Source organism: Trichosurus vulpecula, chromosome 8 (assembly GCF_011100635.1).
Source record: "Trichosurus vulpecula isolate mTriVul1 chromosome 8, mTriVul1.pri, whole genome shotgun sequence".
NCBI lineage: Eukaryota > Metazoa > Chordata > Mammalia > Diprotodontia > Phalangeridae > Trichosurus > Trichosurus vulpecula.
In genome coordinates, this window is record NC_050580.1 from 91,802,231 (window position 1) to 91,820,766 (window position 18,536).

The window sequence follows — 18,536 nt, forward strand, 5'->3', positions numbered from 1 at the left end:
AATTAAATAAACTGGGCTTGTTTAGCCTAGAGAAGACAAATTCAAGGGAAATATGATAACTGTCTTCAAATATTCAAAGGGCTCTAATGTGGAGAAGTTACTTGAGTTGTTCCGTTTGACCCCAGAGGGTAGATATAAAGGGTTGTCATGTAGAAGACTAATTAGGCTTTGGGTGAATGGATCATATTATGGAATTAAGGTCATGAGATCATTCATTTAAGGATCTTATTGGTCATTTTGGGCAACCCCTTTTATATGTGAGGAAACTGTTGCCACAACAGTTAAGTTATACAGATTGTATAGTCTCTGTGTCAGGCAAAAATTTCTTAAAATTTGAACTGTTCGAAAGTAGAATGAATGCCCTTGAAAAGTGTTTAGATTCCCTTCCTCATAGGTCTTCCAGAAGAAGCCAGGTGATTATGTATCAGGTATAGCGTAGTGGAGATTCGTTTGGTGTATTGGTTGGACTAGATGGCCATTGAGCTCCCTTCCAACTCTCCAATTCTGTGGCTTTGATTTTCATAATAAAATTACACTCCATTTTCCACCCATCCTCTTCCATTGCATAATGCATAGCTTTCTAGAGTCATATTCCTGTTGTAGAGCTAGTTCCAATTAAGTCTCAGTGATGCCTCTGAGGTCAAATATGATAGGACTTCTAGTTCATCTTGCTTCTTACCTATACTTTGTGCAATTTTAAAAAGCTAGGAGGCCATACATTTTATTTCTGACTTTTTTCTTTGCCATTGATATTGTTTTATCTTAATTTCTCCTTATCTTTCTCTCATATAATTTTCACCAGTGGATGGAATGCAATTAAGTCAGTGGTGAATCAATTAATTTGGTTACCTCAGTCATTTCAGCAACCAAATGGAATTGCTATATAAGATAGTCATTGGACTGCCCCAAAATGTCCACAAAGACAACTGAAAATCCTTAATTGATTGTATTATGTCCAATGTTGCAACTATAGAATAACTAAGAACAAACTGAATCATTAAACACATTTCACCACCAACTCTGTCCTATACTCTAACTCCAAAATATATAAACTGTATATACAGAGAGTCTATAGTAGAATGTGAGCCTCTTGAAAGCAGAAACCACTTTGCATTTTGTCACGAGAGGATTCTGGGAAGACTGCAGAGTAGGTCAGAAAATTCCAAGTTCTCAAGATTTTCCCCCACAAAAGAGCTAAAATAGCACCTTAGGGCTAATAAAGTGTGGGTGGAGACAAAGAAGAATAGGGGCACAACCAGGTTCTTCCTGGGACAATTTGAGAAGATCCAAAGAAAAATTCTAGGACAAGGTTTGGTCCCTGCAAAGAGTAAACATCTCCAAGGTGGGTTCCATTTTAACAGCAAGAGGCAATCCCCTTAAATAACTAGCGGCAAGCTCTGGGGTTAGTTGGTTAGAGAGGCTGCCTTGGTCCCAGGCATAGGAACTTTTCACTCCGAAATAGTGAGGGGAGTGGGGCATTTGAGGGCAGGAAGATTGAGGCTACCTCTGCTGACAAGGAACGCCAGACCCAGCTGTGCTGCGAAGAATGGTAGGGGTGAGAAGGAACCAGCACAGCCCAGTGAGTGCACAAGGAGTGGGGCAGAAAGCCCCTGGCTGTGGGCAATTACAGGAGGTTGGAGGTTTGGCTTTGGTTCCAGGCTAGAGATCTGGGGTGAGAGGCACCATTTCCTATACCCCAGGGCTGGAGATGATCACAAAAATCAAGTTATTACCACAAGCATGGACAGGCAAAGGAGAAAGAATCCAACCATAGAAACCTATTACAGGAATAGAGATGACCTAGGTTCATCTTCAGAGGAGGATATTAAAGTAAAGAAACCCCCATGTCAAATGGACACCTGCCCGAAAAGAATTTATAGAAGATCTTAAAAAAGACTTTAAGAATCAAATGACAGAGATGGAGGAAAAACTAAAAAAAAATAATAATACAAGAAAAAGAAGGCTATGAAAGGAAAGTCAACCAATTAGAAAAGGAGATCCAGAACCTTAAGGAGGAAAATGACATCTTGAAAATTAGAATTGGGCAAAGTCAAACCAGTGAAACTATAAGAGATCAAGAAATAATTAAACAAAACATGAATAATGAAAAAATAGAAGAGAAAGTGAAATATAAGAAAAAACAGATTTGGAGAATAGATCAAGAAGAGAAAATATAAATATAATTGGACTAATTGAAAGTTATGATCAAAAAAAAGAATCTTGATAAAATAATACAAGAAGTAATTAAAGAAAATTGTCCTGAAGCATTAGAACAAGGTAGAGAAGTAGAATAGAAAAAAAATCCATCAATCATCACTTAAAAGAGATCCTATGAGGAAAACTCATAGGAATATCATAGTCAAATTTCAAAGCCCCCAGCTCAAGGACAAAATATTAAAAACATCAAGATTAAAACAATTTAAATATGGTGCCACAATTAGAGTTTCACAAGACCTAGCAGCAGAGACATTAAAGGACCGCAGGTCTTGGAACACAATATATTGAAAAGGAAAAGACCTGGGGCTCTGGCTGAAATTTTCATACCCTGCAAATTTAAGTATCATCCCAAACAAAAAAATGGACATTTGATAAACTCTCAGACTTTCGAGACTTTCTTAAAAAATATCCTGAACTTAATAGAAGATTCGACATACAAGAACCAAGAGAAACATAAGGTACCTACCAAAGACTGACTATAAGGGATTCATAAGGGCAGACTGTTTACCCTTTTATGTAAAATGTATGTCTAAGATTTTTATTAACACTTGGTGAGCTCATAAGAAAGAGGAGGGTAAACCTGACTATGATATGAATTTAAAAAGTAAAATAATTTAGAAACAGCTAAAAAGAGCAACTATTTTATACAAATGAGGTGCAAGTGGAAGAAAGGATACAGAGGAATTAGATGAGGGAGGAGGGCTGGTAGTTCTGGTAACCTACTTTCATCAGGAATGGGTTTAAGAGGGAATGATATGTATTTAGAAGAATATAAAAGTCTTCTAAATTTAGAACAAATAAAATGGCAGGAGTATAGAGAGGCGGAGAGGACAAGGGAGGGATTTTTTAGAGGGGAGAATGAGGGAATAGGTAAAAGGGGGTATAGATTTATGGGAATGGGAGGATAGGGGAGGCATCCTTGGAGGGGTTTAGGCAAGTAATAGGAGGGCAAGGTAGTTGATGGAAGTAAAGTAGTGGAATCAGGAGGGATTTGTAACAAGGGATATGCAGAAATATAAGAACTAAGATCAGGAGTAGAATATGTTTGGGAAAGCATATGTCTATATATGTATGTATATATGTGTATATAGATATAGATATAGAGAAACATATCTAAACTTTATTGTAGTCTTCAGGGATGGGGTGGAGGGGAGGGAATAAAAGAACAAAGTAAAAAAGTGCACAGCAGAGAACAAAAGAAAACTCACAAGGAGGCAAAGAAAAGATGGACAATTCTTAACACAATATGTATTATTTATCATATAGGCTTTCTTGAAATGAAAATCTAGTGTTATATACTTTGAATCCTCTCTTACATTCTGCTATTTCTTACTTTGTATTTAAGTTTCAACAATTAAGTTTATGATATGTTTTCTTCCTTTTCTCTATTCTGTATTTGTGTTCTGGCCCTTGAGCCTAAAATAAAATAATTTTTAAAAAAATAGATATTTGTTGCATTGAATTCATTAGAATGTAAAGTTCTTGAGGCAAAATTGTTTTCCTTTTCATCTGCACATTCTCAGAACCTAGCATGGTGCCTTAAGCATAGCAGGTGCTTAATAAAATGCCTGTCACCTACTGCTTACCACAGTGTCTAGCACACTGTACACATTTAATAAACATTGATTGATTGATCAAATGAACATTAGTGGCCAAAGTACAAAGGTACACCCAGAAAAAAAAAAAAAAACAAGTCATGAACATCAGCTAGCTGTAGCCTTCAGAAACAGGCTCTCAGTGACGACCACCACTTCTAACTATCAACATCTTGGCTTTCGTCTTTTTCCTGGTTACAAATTCAAGTGAGATAATGCACTCCAAAATGCTTATTCTTCCAAATGAAATTGCTCCCATTTAACTGCTCTTGGATCATTGACTAAACATTTGAACATGGAGATCACCATCTTTATGATCCTAAAATAAAAAGGGATCGACGGTCTGTCACTATAGTTGCTAATGCACATACAGTGCTATGGGGGAGGGAGAAACTAACATTGAGGAAAACTTGGTAGATATTTGCAAATTACCCCACTTCAGTTTTCTCATTATAGTTATATGTTAATAATTAACCAAGGGTAAAAAACATAATAGTTTTGTATTGCCAGCATATTCTATGTTAGCGTTTTTTTTTACTTGAAGAGAAGTCTAGCCAAGGTTGAAAAATGTGAAGCAATATTGTTATCAATGTAAGGATGAATTATTATAAATGTACTAACATTGGATGTTAAGATAATTACGATAATCCACTCTGGTAAATCTATCCAATGCAGTATATTGGAGGTCTTTTACTGTTTACATGTGCACAAATGTATCTATTTATGTATATATATATATATATATATATGCACATATATATATATATGTTGTGTATGTATTTTCTTGGTATTTCCCCTTAGTGAGGCTCATTTCCATCATCTGTAAAATGAAGGACTTGGAAAAGACAATCTTGCACTTTTAGCGACTTCTAGAGGATCTATGGTTCAGAGTCAAAAAGGACGTCGGAGGGGACTTCAGAGAGGAATAGAGCAAGCCCTGCCTGAGCATAAATTTTCTTACTGACATTTCTAACAAGTGATCATCCCCTCTTCACTGGAAAACCACCAGTGATAGAAAGTGCAATACCTCCCAAAGCGAACAATTCCACTTTTGGACCCCTCTATTGAAAACTTCCCTCACTTTACAACTTTCAGACTCGTAGGCGTACCACTTGTCACAGCTGCTGCTCTCTAAACCTGGCATTCTATAGAGGTACCCTATCTCATGCTCTTACATAGACTGTCCTGCAGGCTTGGAATACATTCCCTCCTCACTTTCATCTCCAGCTTCCCTCAAGGCTTAGCTCATCTACAACTTTCTTATCCCCCTAGTTGTGTTACAGCTCATCCCCCTCCTCAAATCATCATTTATATACATGTGCATTTATATATTGTAGCTCCCTAATAGAACATAAGCTTATTGAAGGCAGGTGATCCTTTTTGTGCTGATATACCTTGTGCCTGGTATAGTACTTAATTGAGTGCGCGCACACACGCACACGCGCACACACACACATATAATTTTTTTATTTAATAAATCTAGGGGGTGCTTGGTGAAGAAATTCACTCTACTAATGCAGATTAACAACCATTCTGAGATTTATATTCTAAGAAAATTTCCTGGGGTGCGAAGAGTTTAATCAACTTGACAAGGGTCACAAAACCAGAGGAAGGACTTGAATACAAGTCTTGCTAATTCAGAAGTTGACCTTCTATCTACTACACCATTGCACATTTTTCCTTGACTACAATAGAACAAAACACACACTATTAAATTTCCCTCTGGATGGAGACACCACCAAACAGTGACAAATTCTTGTGTTTGTTGATGTTGCTATTGATTTTGTCTATATATGTCTTTAATAAATTCATGTTGGATTGGATTCCACCCCTTGTTGCTAGTTCTTCCCTCTAAGGCTAAACAGAACAAGTCTAATTCCTTGTCTCAGTGACAATTTTTCCCCAATTCCTTCAGAGGATTATCATACCATGGTTTTGCACACTTTTCCCATCCTGATTATGCCCCTGATGGATATGCTTCAACCGGTCAATGTCCTTTCAAAAACATGACTCCCAGAACTAAATGCAATGTTTCATGTTGACCCAATAGGATATAATATAATAGGACTATATAACTACTTCTCTTGATCAGGACACTATGTTCATGTTAAAATGACATATTTTACAGTTACTTTTTGGCTGCCATATGAACTGTAGGCCCAGTTAACTTGTAACCAAATAACTTTATTTTTCACCTGAACTGTCCTTGATCCACATACACAACTGATTTTTTAAAAACTCAAATGTGACCATTAACATTCATCCCTATTAAGGTTTATCTAATTTAATGTCACACTCTAACCTGGATGAATCTAATTTATATTTTTGGATCTTGACTCTGACATCCCTTCATTTATGTGTCATCTAAAACTCTAATAAACATGCTATATACACCTTCTTCCAGGAATAAAAATGTTGATGAGTTCAGGGCCAAGAACAGGATGCTGCAGCATTCTCCCAGAGACCTCACTCCAGATTTATGTGAATCTACTAATTATCAGTCTTTGGATCACTAAGCTACACTATCAATGAGTAGGTCCTTTGTCATCCTATTTTTAAATGTCTTCCTTAAATCCAGGTATGCTCTGTTTATAGCATTTTCTTTTGATCTGCCAGTCTAGTAACAATGTTCAGAAAGAAATGAACATTGACTTATTCTTAATGAACTCCTGCTAGTTCCAAGCGATTACTACTTCCCTAAGTGCTTGTAAACCATCCATTTAATAATATTTCCAATATTTTTGCCAGGAATTGAAGCTTCCCAGAAGTTATACAACAACATTTATTAAGAGAGGAAAGAAATGAAATTATTTAGTACAGGATATAACTTCATAGAATTTAACAATTTAATAGGTAGGATAAGACACAAATAAATAAGGAGCAACACAGTAAATATGTAATGACTATCATAGAATCACAAAATTTGAAAGCTGAGAGGGGCCACAGCAGCCATCTAGTCCTACACAAACTTCACAGAAAAGCCTTAGTATAATATATCTGACAATTGGTCATGTACTATACAATAACTGTATACCCAAAAATATACTTTCAGACACACACATACACAGATATTATATATATATATATATATATATATATAAATGAATATAAAACATAACAAGGTTCCATGAAAAGCTTGAGAAATAAAATGGGCAGCAAGCATAAATCAGTCTACCATTAAAATAAGCCTATTTGTTAAAAAAAATCATGGGCACAGCAGATCCATTCATCTAGATATATGTATCAGTATATACTGGTGAGTTTTCTATTTGACTGAAGGGATTGCTACTGATCATGAACCTGGCCAGAATAGACAGACTGACAATGGCACAATCTAATTTCCCTCTGGATAGAGACACCACCAGAACGTGACAAATTCTCCTGCATTTGCTGATGTTGCTATTGACTTTGGCTACATAACTTTAAGCCTGACATTCTAAGTCTATTGCAATCTGGTGCCATGATCCTTTTCCAACATTTTCACGTAACTCTTTACTCAGTGCAGGGCGGGGGGAAGGTCGAAGATAACTCATCATTTTCCATGCATGAGGCATTGCCTGTTCTTATTGCCTCTAGCCTTTTCTCCACATTGTGTCCTTTGCCTAAAATGTTTCCCCTCCCCCGCCGCCAAATTCTGATAATTGCAATTCTACCAATATTTTTAGGATAATAAGGATAGGATCTATGATTTATGGGTATAGGGAACTCCTAATTGAAGATGTTCCCTCTACTAATACAGATTAAATAGTAAGTTATATCTATAACTTATTATAGGAGAGTTTTCTAAATCACAGAGATTAAGCGACTAGCCCAGAGTCATACAGCCAGTATGTGTCAGAAACAGGACTTGAACTCACATTCTCGTGGTTTCAAGACCAGCTTTTTAACCACTTGACCACACTGTCTCTCCTTCAGGAACCTTATTAAATGTTATTTCTTCTATAAACTCCCCCTAATTCCTCGTGAGTAGAAAATAATCTCATCTGACCTCATATTACATTTTGTTTGTATCTACCTTATGCATTTGGATTATAGGTATCTGTTTATACATTGTATATTCCCTTCTAGATCATAAACTCCCTGGGGACAGCTATTGTGTTGTACTTAATTTTCACAGGGCTGATAAAATGCCTTGCATATGTTGTTGTTGTTCAGACGGTTCAGTCGTGTCTGACTCTTTGTGACCCCATTTGGAGTTTTCTTGGCAAAGATACTGGACGATTTGCCATTTCCTCCTCCAGTTCATTTTGTAGGTGAGGAAACCAAGGCAAACAGGGTAAAGTGACTTGCCCAAGGTCACATAGAGAGTGAGTGTCTGAGGCCAGATACGAACACAGGAAGATGAGTCTTCTTGCCTTTAGGCCTTGTACTTTATCCACTGCAGCACCTAGCTGCCATTGCAAATAGTAGATTCTTAAAAAATATTATTTGCTGCACTAAAGGAAAATTTTTAAATGACTTATGTTGTGCTCAAAATTAACTTTAATTATATATATATATATATTATATATATATATATATATATAGCATTTGCATTTTTTTTTACTTTGGTAGAACTTGGGTGCACAATTCTGAATTACGAAGCCTCTTACTTCCCCCTAAAAATCAAACATAAAGATACCAGATGTGTCAATAGATGATACTATATATAGCTAGATATAGTCCAGATGTTCAAAATAGAACATCTGATTGCTTTAGGACCAAAATGTTTTTAGTTCAGGGAAAAGAACATTTTTAGAGGGAGGCTTCCAATATTCCAAAAAATATGATACCTATAGAAGCTGTAACTTTGTTATTAAAGTTTAATTTTGGGAAAATCAAAGGCACATTCACTTCTGAAATGATTCATTCATTTACAAAATCCAAAGTGATTTCCTAAAATCAAACTAAAGTTTTTAAAAAATGAGTCATGTACAAGAACCTATTGAATCAATGCATTGGTACCTAGATCTTGGATAAAAATGTATGATAAGCTACTGGTGGACATTAAATTTTGGTGGACCAAAATTGAACAGGAAGGGGAAAACAGGCTGGGTTGCATTTGAGGAACTGTGTGCTCCTAAAATCAAATGAAAAGTTTTAAAAAATGTTTTATACAGGATCCACTGAAGCATCCCATTAGTACCTAGATCTTGGATAAAAATGTATGATAAGATACTGGTGAACATTAAGCTGGACTAAAATCGAATAGGATGGGGAGAATGGGGAGGGGGTTCATTTGAGAAATTTAATGCTGCTTTTCAATGACTCCTGGTTGCTCTTTGACACAAAAACCCATCTTTCCACCACCAAGTTTTCCCAGTTATATTGTATGACTACTAATCAATGAGCCCTAAATATCTCAGAAAACTTCAATTGCCAGTGAGCTAGAGGTTGATGAAAAGATACATGTTTGGCATAAACAGGATATAACATTTTACCAATGATGATATGTGTGACAAGTGGTGTTAAAGACATAATTAAAGAATGTTGGACCAGAAAATGAGATGGGCTGTTAATTTGAAAAGATGTAAGGATAATACAGGAGTAGCCTGATTTACATTTATATCCATAAAATCTGTTAAATTAACCAGAGAAAGGTTTCTTGCATGTTGGGCTTATGGAGGAATACCAAAAGATTTGGACCATATCACAAGGTGAGAAGAAATAGAAGTGGCATTAGTGGGGAAGAAGAGCTCCTACCAATGAGATCATGGTCCTTTGAAGGATGGAAGCAAGAGGAAGAGCTTACTTAATGAGTAACACACACTTGAACCTCTTTACAATGCTTCTAGTGGAGAACAACACTAATATCTGCCTTACAGGATCATAGCTTATTTTGTCAGAGAATTCTTTTGTTTTGCTTCGGGCTACATTATTCAATCTGCAGTACATCAGAATCCACAAAATTAATGGTGTCACACATAGTTCTAGAGATAAAAATATGATAATTAAAAAGTAACATGGTTGCTTTTAAAAATATATTTCCTATTCATAACTTCTTCAGTTAAATGAGAGGTGTCTACTTCATGCTGAACCCCTTGGGAGACCATACAATAATTTCAATGATGCTGTCATTACTCAGTCATCATCAGGCAATGGTTGCTTTGATTGTTGGTTTTAGAACCTACAGCATGTCCTTTGGAACCATTTTTGTGCAAGACATATTAGCTTCCATCCTAATAGCTAGCCGCCATGAATATCCTGGTGGTAAGGCTGCTGCAACCACTCACCCTTCCCCTTTTAGCAGTCTCCCACAGCCCTAGTGCTAATATATCTTGCACAAAAATGGTTGATAGAACTGACCTAGATGTGGCAGCAAAAGAACATACAGAGAGAGCAATTAGAATACAGTTAAGACTGGCATGGCTGCAGCTGGCATTTTGGGATCCTATGTCTTTCTGATTTCAAGCCATTATTGTGGTGAATGGTGTTGGGGGCGAAGGGGTGGAGTGAGTTCATGGCTCATCACACTCCAGAACCCATATATAACATATACCAGAACTGGAAGAGTGAGTCTCCTTATATCCATAAGAGAACTGAGATCAACTTTAGCCTAGAGCTGTCTATCCAAAGTATATCAGCTAAGCTTACTCCCAATCCCCTACCTCCTGAAAAAAGACAGTGTCCTCAACACATTTTATGAACTGTACATTCCAACTCATTTGTTAATGAAAAAAATCACTTTTGTTGTTTCATAACTTTACTCGATAGAGAAATGTGTGTTTTGGTCTTTCTGATTGCTTCCTTCAGACATCTTTGTCTTTTGGAAAATAAAAGAGCTCGGGACATTGTGAAGAATATTTACACAAAACTCAATATGGTTAAATAGAGAAGGAAATACATACCTTGTCCCATAAAGCATCCTTCAAAAAGCAGATACAAAAAGTCCACATAGGGAGTCGTACCGTTACCTGAGGGTACTCCACCCTAAGTTATATAAATTTTGGTTGCTGAAACTTCACAAGATTTGGATTTATAGGCTAGATTTCTTTTTTGAAAGCCCTTAAAGCTGAATCACTCTGACTCTCACTGATTGGTCAACAGTAGGTCTCAGCCCAAGCCTACCTTGGTCACTGGCTATGGTCTGAGGGCTCAGAGGCCAGAAACCCGAAGGGTCTTTCCCTCCCAGACTGATTTTTTATTGACTAGGAAAAAGAGGCCATTTTTTTGCCTCATCTCTTACCTAGCCTTAATCATTGATCGGGTGTTGCCTCAGACAAATTGAAACCTGGGAAAGACCTTGGCTTAAAAAGGACAAAGTATTCCACTGCATGTGGGACCATCTCTAGTCATCCTGATCTATGTCTTGCCACTGGACCAAGACAGCTCCAGAGGAAAGAGTGAGGCTGGTGACTTTGCACAGCCCTGCCTCACTTAAATCCAATTCCCTTACAAGTCATGACATCACCTTCTCCATGTCATGGTCCTTTTCAAGAATAAAAAAAAAAACAAACAACAACAAACAAGATGGAGGAGGCATCCTCTGGGGCTCACCTTGCCAGTGATGCTTGTAGTCACACATGCGCGACAGGGCAATCATCATGGCACAGTACAAAGGCAGGATCGCTGCACAGAGTCGCCAGCTTTTCCCACGCCCATTCTCTGTGAAACAGTGCAACTTCCCAGCTAGGTAGAAGGTTGTAAAGCCCAGGCCTGAAAATGCAACTGACAAAGGAAAACAAAACATGTCACCCAAAGAAGCAGTTAACATTAGGTTTGCAAGATCCCTGGACTGAGACTCAAAAGACCAAGTTTCAAGTCCCAGTTAATTGCAATAATGCCCTGGAAGCTGTGGAATGTCTTGGATCCTCAGTTTCTATAGCTGTCAGATGCTGGTAAGACTTTTTCTACCTATCTCATAGGGTTGTCACAAGGAAAGCCTTTTTGTCAACTGTAAAACCACATAAAGTTGAGCTCATATCAAGCATTGGAGAACACAAAACCAATTGGTGTACAGTTAAAAACTAGCTGTTCAAGAGGTTTCAGATGTAAAGATAATCTGATCATTTGTTTGATTAGTGACTAATTAATCACCATAACATAGTGAAGTAGCTCAAAAAAAAAAAAAAAAAGCACTTACACTAATTCCATAACATCCCTATGTTGTACATAGGTGACGTGCTCATTTTCCAGAGGAGTAAACTGAGGCAACAGTATGAAACAGCTTGGAAACACAGAGAGGCAAAAACTAGGAGTAATTGAGCCTGTCAAGATGATGCAAAGACAACTGGACAAGTTGGTGACATCGATCCATTTAGCGACTAAACTAGGTGTAGTGAATAAATTAATAAATAAAGAACAGTAGTTTATGTGAGTTTTTCAGCCATTTAATTCAATATGGAATCAATCCTGTGTAGGCACATGATTCTTTTCCCCCCTTAGACTATACTGCATCACGAAATCAATGTGAATGTTCAATACTGCCATTGTCCAGTGGCACTAGATGGTAAATTTCATATCTACCAATGGTCAGGAAGAATCGAAAGGGAACTCAGCGAAGAGACATAAAAGTAAATATTATGATTTGGAACTATGTTTGCAAGGACAATTGTCAGGAGGCCAAGGTGGTGACATGATTGATCTTAAAGTCAGTTTCATAACATGCCCGTCCATTCTGCAATTCTTCTGCACAATTTTAAAGCCTGGCCACACAACCCAATTTTGTAGATATTGTTAGAAGCCCTCTTACTCGATTGGCTCATTTTTGAGAACATATTCAGTGATCCAATTTGTTTATGTCACCATAACCAGTGGACAGATCGATGGACTAGGAATGAGGAGCAGTGGTCTATACCTCTAGCTCTGCCACTAACCAAAGGAATTTAGAAATACATAATGAGAAGTTTAGAGTAGATGAACTGTAAGCCCCCTTCTAGCTCAAATTTCTATCAATCCATGATTCTAAAAGAGCACTTAAATGATCTTTTCCCACCAGAATTTCCCCACTCCATTTAGTAAATATTTACTACTAAAATGGACAAAAAATAAAATAATGAGGGTAAATTATTCTATTCTTCCAGACTGACAAGATGAGTTTGAAAACAGCAGCCAATAGGCCCCAAAATAAACCTTTAATTTTTTCCCACGGGATCCTCTGATAGCTAAGGCAGAGCAAATAACCACTGTCAACATTTTTAATGCAAACTTCCTTATGTTTCCTGCAAATAGGGCTGTTCACTCTTCTTCAATCACCCTAATGCTCTCTTACAAGTAGGTTCTATGCTGATGGCAATGAAAACATATTTCCAAAGGAGAAATCATGCAAAATGTAAGTTTGTATATATCTGCCCTAAAAGGTAGAGAGGAGTGAAAATGAAAATCTTCTAAAATTATTATCACCATCAAGCACTTATCAGTAGCCTACTCTATACAAGGTTCTGGGTGGGACAGAAGAGAAGTAGAAAATGCAGTCTCCTACATTCAGAAGGGTTATAATTTAAGAAGATGGAGCTTATATAAAATATTGGTGTGAATACAAGCTGTCCCAGAGAAATGACTGTGCCTCAAAACTGAGATACCTGTGAAAAGCAAAAACATTCTGAAGATTATACAAAAACATTGGATAAAATTATTTTAACTGCAAAATTTTTCTTCCCTTTATTCTAATAAAAACTTTTTAGATGGATTTTGATCATTTCTATTGTCTTTATCACTTTTGTTGTGATTCTTTTCTTTCCATTTTTCCCATAACATGTCACCAACATTACATTTCCTTCTTGCTTCCCTGTTGTTTATAGTTTTAGCATAGTTAATAACTTCTGTCTTAAAATTCACAGCATAACTGCATCTCTAGCCCAGAATTATTTCTGCTTTCTGACATGTTCATCCATATCTTTGCAATCTAAAAAATACATACAATCGTTGGAACTGCCTCATAAAATAGTGAAAAAAAAACCTTGGAGTAGGAATTCAAATCTTGGTTCAAGTACAATAACTACCTGTGCTATTGTGACTTGCTGGAAGAAGTCATTTCACTCTTCTGGGACTCAGTTTCCTGTTCTGTAAAATAAGGGTAATATGGATAATACCTACCTCTAAGGGTTGGAATGAGACTCAGATGAAATAATGCATATTAATCATTTTGTAAACTTGGAAATACTATACAATAAATGTCAGCTATTATTATTAAACTTGTATCTAAACAAGAATCTCCTCTCCAATAATAAGTGGTCATCCAGTCTCCTCAAAAAGGCCTTCAGTGACTGGGGAACTCATTGCTTCCTTGCGCATTCTTCTTTTGGACGATTCTAACCATTAAGGCAGTTTTTCCTTACACTGTGAAGAAATATGATTTTTTTTTAACTTTCACCCATTGTTCCAAGTTCTATCCTCGAGGTAAGGAGAACAAATCTACCTCCATAGGACCAAATCATGGAGGATCTTGAATGACAGGTCAAGAGAGTCTAAGCTTCATCCTATACAGAAAGAGATGTAATTGAGGATTTTGAGTAGGAGATGTACCATGTTGCTGTAGGAAGATTAACTTGGAGGTAGGTAGGATACCTAAGAATGAGAGGCACTAAGAGATATTTTGTAATATTCTTAACTGAACTCACTATCTAGAGCCTCTCCTGTACAGCTGATAGAGAAATACAAAACATAATCCTTTATTGTTGTGTTGTTTCAATCATGTCTGACTCTTCATGACCCCATATGGGGTTTTCTTGGCAAAGACACTGGAGTAGTTTGCCATTTTTTACCCAGCTCATTTTATAGATAAGGAAACTGATACATACATGGTTAAGCAGCTGGCCTAGGCTCACATAGCTAGTAAGTGTCTGAGGCCAGACATGAGCTCAGGTCTTTGTGATCCCAGGTCCAGTGCTCTATCCACTGAGCCATCTAGCTGCCTGACTTATACTTCCTATACTAGAGACTTAATAAGTATTTGTTGAAATAAATTGAATAATTCCATCTCAGAGCTCCCTCAGGGCTAAATATGCTGGGGAACCTGAAGCAGAACCTTGGGGTTACCCCATACATCATGAGAAAAAGAGTAGAATAATAGAAGAGGCGCTGTGTTTGCAGACAAAAGACAGGTTCAAGTCTTGGTTCAGCTATTTACTAGCCATATAACAATACAATATAACAAAAAAATAAATCATCTTACCTCTTTGAGCCTCAGTTTCTCTGTCTGCAAAGCAGTAACAATAATATTCACATAATTAACTTCATAGGATTGTGGTGAGGAAAGTACTTTGTAAGTCTTATAGTGCTATAGAACATAAACTATTATCATTATCTATTTTAAATGAGTTAATATATAAAATGGCTTTTAAGCTATAAAATGTTATGTGATTATGAGATGATAGTAGTATGTTTCAACACCCAGGTAAAATATATTTTAAAATGTATTAGTTCTCTACAAATAGATGTCCTGGGGGTGAGCAGTGGGCATCGAGGAGAAGTCCTCGTTACTAGGCTATGGAATGGAAAACTTAGACAAGATAGGAAAATAAAGTGTTGCAATCAATTTGCCAGTCCCATTTCACTTCTAAGCATCAGGAAGTTCAACAGCTAACTGTCACACCAGCCCCAGAAAGAGATAAGGTTTGCTTATTCTGACAAGTTGATGGCCACCTCTGTTGTGGAAGAGAGGGATGGATGGACCTGGGAGCAGAACTGAACTGGAGATGATAGCATATGCTAAAAGTGAAACCAGGAACTGATCCACAAGACAACACTCCAGAAGTGAAGTTAGAAAAGGAAGATTGGGAACCTCAAAGTTAAGGCAAAAAAGGCTTAGGGAGCAATTAGGAGAGAGGATGGGGGGAAGGGGGAAGAGCTGGGAGCAAGGGAAGGTCAAAATACCAAAGAACAGCAATAGCTTAGGAAAAGGAAGTCATTGTCATCATTCTGGCATGTAGGGAGTGTTCATGAGTGGCAAGTCAGGTTCATGGTTAACCCGGCTATGATGAAGCTAAGAAATTATCTTGTCTAGTATTGCCTATGTGAATCATACCAGTGGCATCTGCTGCTAGTTGCCTGGCCCTATAGGCAGTGTAGGGCAGCTTGGTGGTACAGTGGATAGAGTGGCTGGCTTAGATCCAGGAACACTCATCTTCCAGAGACTGGTCTCAGACTCTTACTAGCTGTGTGACCCTGGGCAAGTCACTTAACCCAATTTCCTCATCTGTAAAATGAGCTGGAGAAGGAAATGGCAAACCACTCCAGTATCTTTGCCAAGAAAACCTCAAGTGGGGTCACAAAGAGTCAGACAGACTGAACAACAACAGGCAGTGTGGGGCATAGATAACAATACTCTCTGAATAAAGTCTTTGCTTTGCTGTTAGCTAATGAATATTCAGGGAAAGAGAGCTACTGGATAAATATATAACACACCTGCTATACACAGGGGGATGGCTAGGTAGAACAGAAAATGCACTGACTTCTAAGTAGGCAAGGTTGGGCTTTCAAAGGCTCTCCTGAATATACAACCATGGCATGTGCAATTTTAATTTCCAAAGGCATCTTTTCCTTTTTATACAGGTAAATGGAATTACCTTTTCCAGAGAGAAGTTTTAAGGTACCATCCCTATGACTGCAAATATCCTATTACCTGAAATAAGAATCTCACAGATAATACAGAATGACTCAGAAGCTGCACAGATGCCCTTCAACTTGTGACACAGTCATCACTGTCTAAATCTCCTGCAATGTTTTCCATGCCTGAGATCAGCCTGATGTATTGGAAAGAGCAATGGATTTATAGCCAAAGGACCTGAGTTTTAAATCTGACTCCGATATTTACCATTCCCTTTACCTCCATGGGTCTCAGTTCCTTTATGCATAATTGATGGAGATAGGCCTAGATGACCTCTAAGGTTTTTCTATCTCTAAGTCTTACGTTCATTTAGTTTGCATATATGTGTGGGTTTGTGTGTGTGTGTGTGTGTGTGTGTGTGTGTGCATGAACACCCATGATTTTAGGCAACTTTTAGTACATATCAGCAGATAAGATAGCCCTAAGGAATATGAGGACAAATATGGCTAACGATGGAGAAAACCACCCAGGAACTCAAGAGCCAAATTACTTCAAAGTGAAGAGTTCTTATCAATTGTGCACTCTTTTTTTCTTCCACCAAAAACAATAGCTAGTGCCACCATAGTACAATGGACCAGCCTATAAACACTAATAATAATAAACAGTGATCTAGAGGGTCTACAGGTGCCTGCTTTTATTTCCTGTTTACTGGCTGCTTCCTTAGTGGAGGAGGCTTCCTTGATTTCACCTGCTAGATGTGCCCTCACCTTTCTTAGACATTATATCACACTGAGTACTTTTCTTAACTTCTTGAGAGTAAGAACTATATCTCACTCTTTAATTTACACACACACACACACATGCATACACACACATGCATGCACACACACAGGTGCACACACATACTTCTGACATACATGATTAGTCCCATGGAAGGCACACATTGGCTTTTCAATGAATATTATTTAGCTAATTAATCAATCCAGTCATTATGGAGTTATACTAAACACACTTTGTGTGTGTATGTTATAAAATCATTGATTGTTGTTGAGTTCACATATTTGATGCTTCAAGGTTTTCCAAGAGTTTTATTCACACTGTCTCATTTGATGGTCACCACAACCCTGCAAGAATTATCATCACTATTCTACAAATGGAAAAACTAAGGCTGGGAGAGATGAAGTGACCTGTCAATGGTAACAGAGTTAGTGTCTAGTTTAATAGTAAGTCTATTACTTACTAGAACTTGTGAGAGAAATCTAAGAGGCTAGGTGTCACAATTGATAGAGTGGTGGACCTGGAGTCAGGAAGATCTGAGTTCAAATCTGGTCTCAGACACTTACTGTGTGACCCTGGACAAGTAACTTAACTTCCGCCTGCCTCAGTTTCTTCAAATGTGAAAGGATAATAATAGCACCTGCCTTACAGAGATGGAATGAGGATCGAATCAGACAGCATTTGTAAAGTGCTTAGCACAGTGCCTGGCATATAGTAGGCAATTAATAAATGCTTGCCCGTTCCCATTGTTCTCTTAAAGTATAGGAAATTTGCAGTTTAATGGAAGAATACAATATTGTGCAAATCAATATGATACAAAATGACTCATTGTTTAATAAGAGAGTATTAACCATGTTCTGGATGAAGTCTGAGGGGTAAAGGTTATTGTCAAGTAGATAAAACAGAATGGACTTTGTGGAGCGATGGGATAAATAGGAATTCAACAGATGGAGATGAGGAGGTAAGTATAGAGAACAGATTCAATAAAGATAGAGACTCTGAAAGGCAGAGGCAGAGTACAGGGATCCAGCATGGCTGGAGCATCTAATACTTGGAGAAAAGTCTCTATTGACATAAGGCTAAAAAGAATGGGGTACTGCCAAAATGTGGAAGTGTACTAGAACTGGCAGGTGGCAGGATGGTTTGAAGTAGGGTCGTGGCAGTAAAAACAAAAAAAGGTGGGGGGTGTATTCTTGATGTACTGTACAGATAAAGAGGAGTAATGGACAGAATATGAGTGCAGAAGGGAAAGACTTAAAGATATTTAAAGATACTTAAAGATATAAAGACAAAGGTATTGAGCAAGGAATTACCTAGACATGCATTTCCTTAATTTGTTTCACTTGTCATCTATGTAGTCCCTCACTGAATCCTGGAAAAGATTTCCCTGTATTTTTAAATACAATGAAACTTCAAAGGTAATAATGAGTTTCACAACACAGCTTCCACCCCCCTACCCCGCCCAAATGCACAGGACTCCC

General features: G+C 37.5%; 1 protein-coding gene across 1 annotated transcript in view; it reads right to left on the bottom strand.

Moving 5' to 3' along the window:
* The window catches only part of PLPP4 (phospholipid phosphatase 4), a 166,369-nt gene that overhangs the window by 22,306 nt on the left and 125,527 nt on the right, over positions 1–18,536 (bottom strand). The window contains exon 6 of the mRNA XM_036736545.1: positions 11,289–11,459. Coding sequence (XP_036592440.1) covers positions 11,289–11,459 — 171 coding nt within the window. The remainder of the gene's footprint in view (positions 1–11,288; positions 11,460–18,536) is intronic.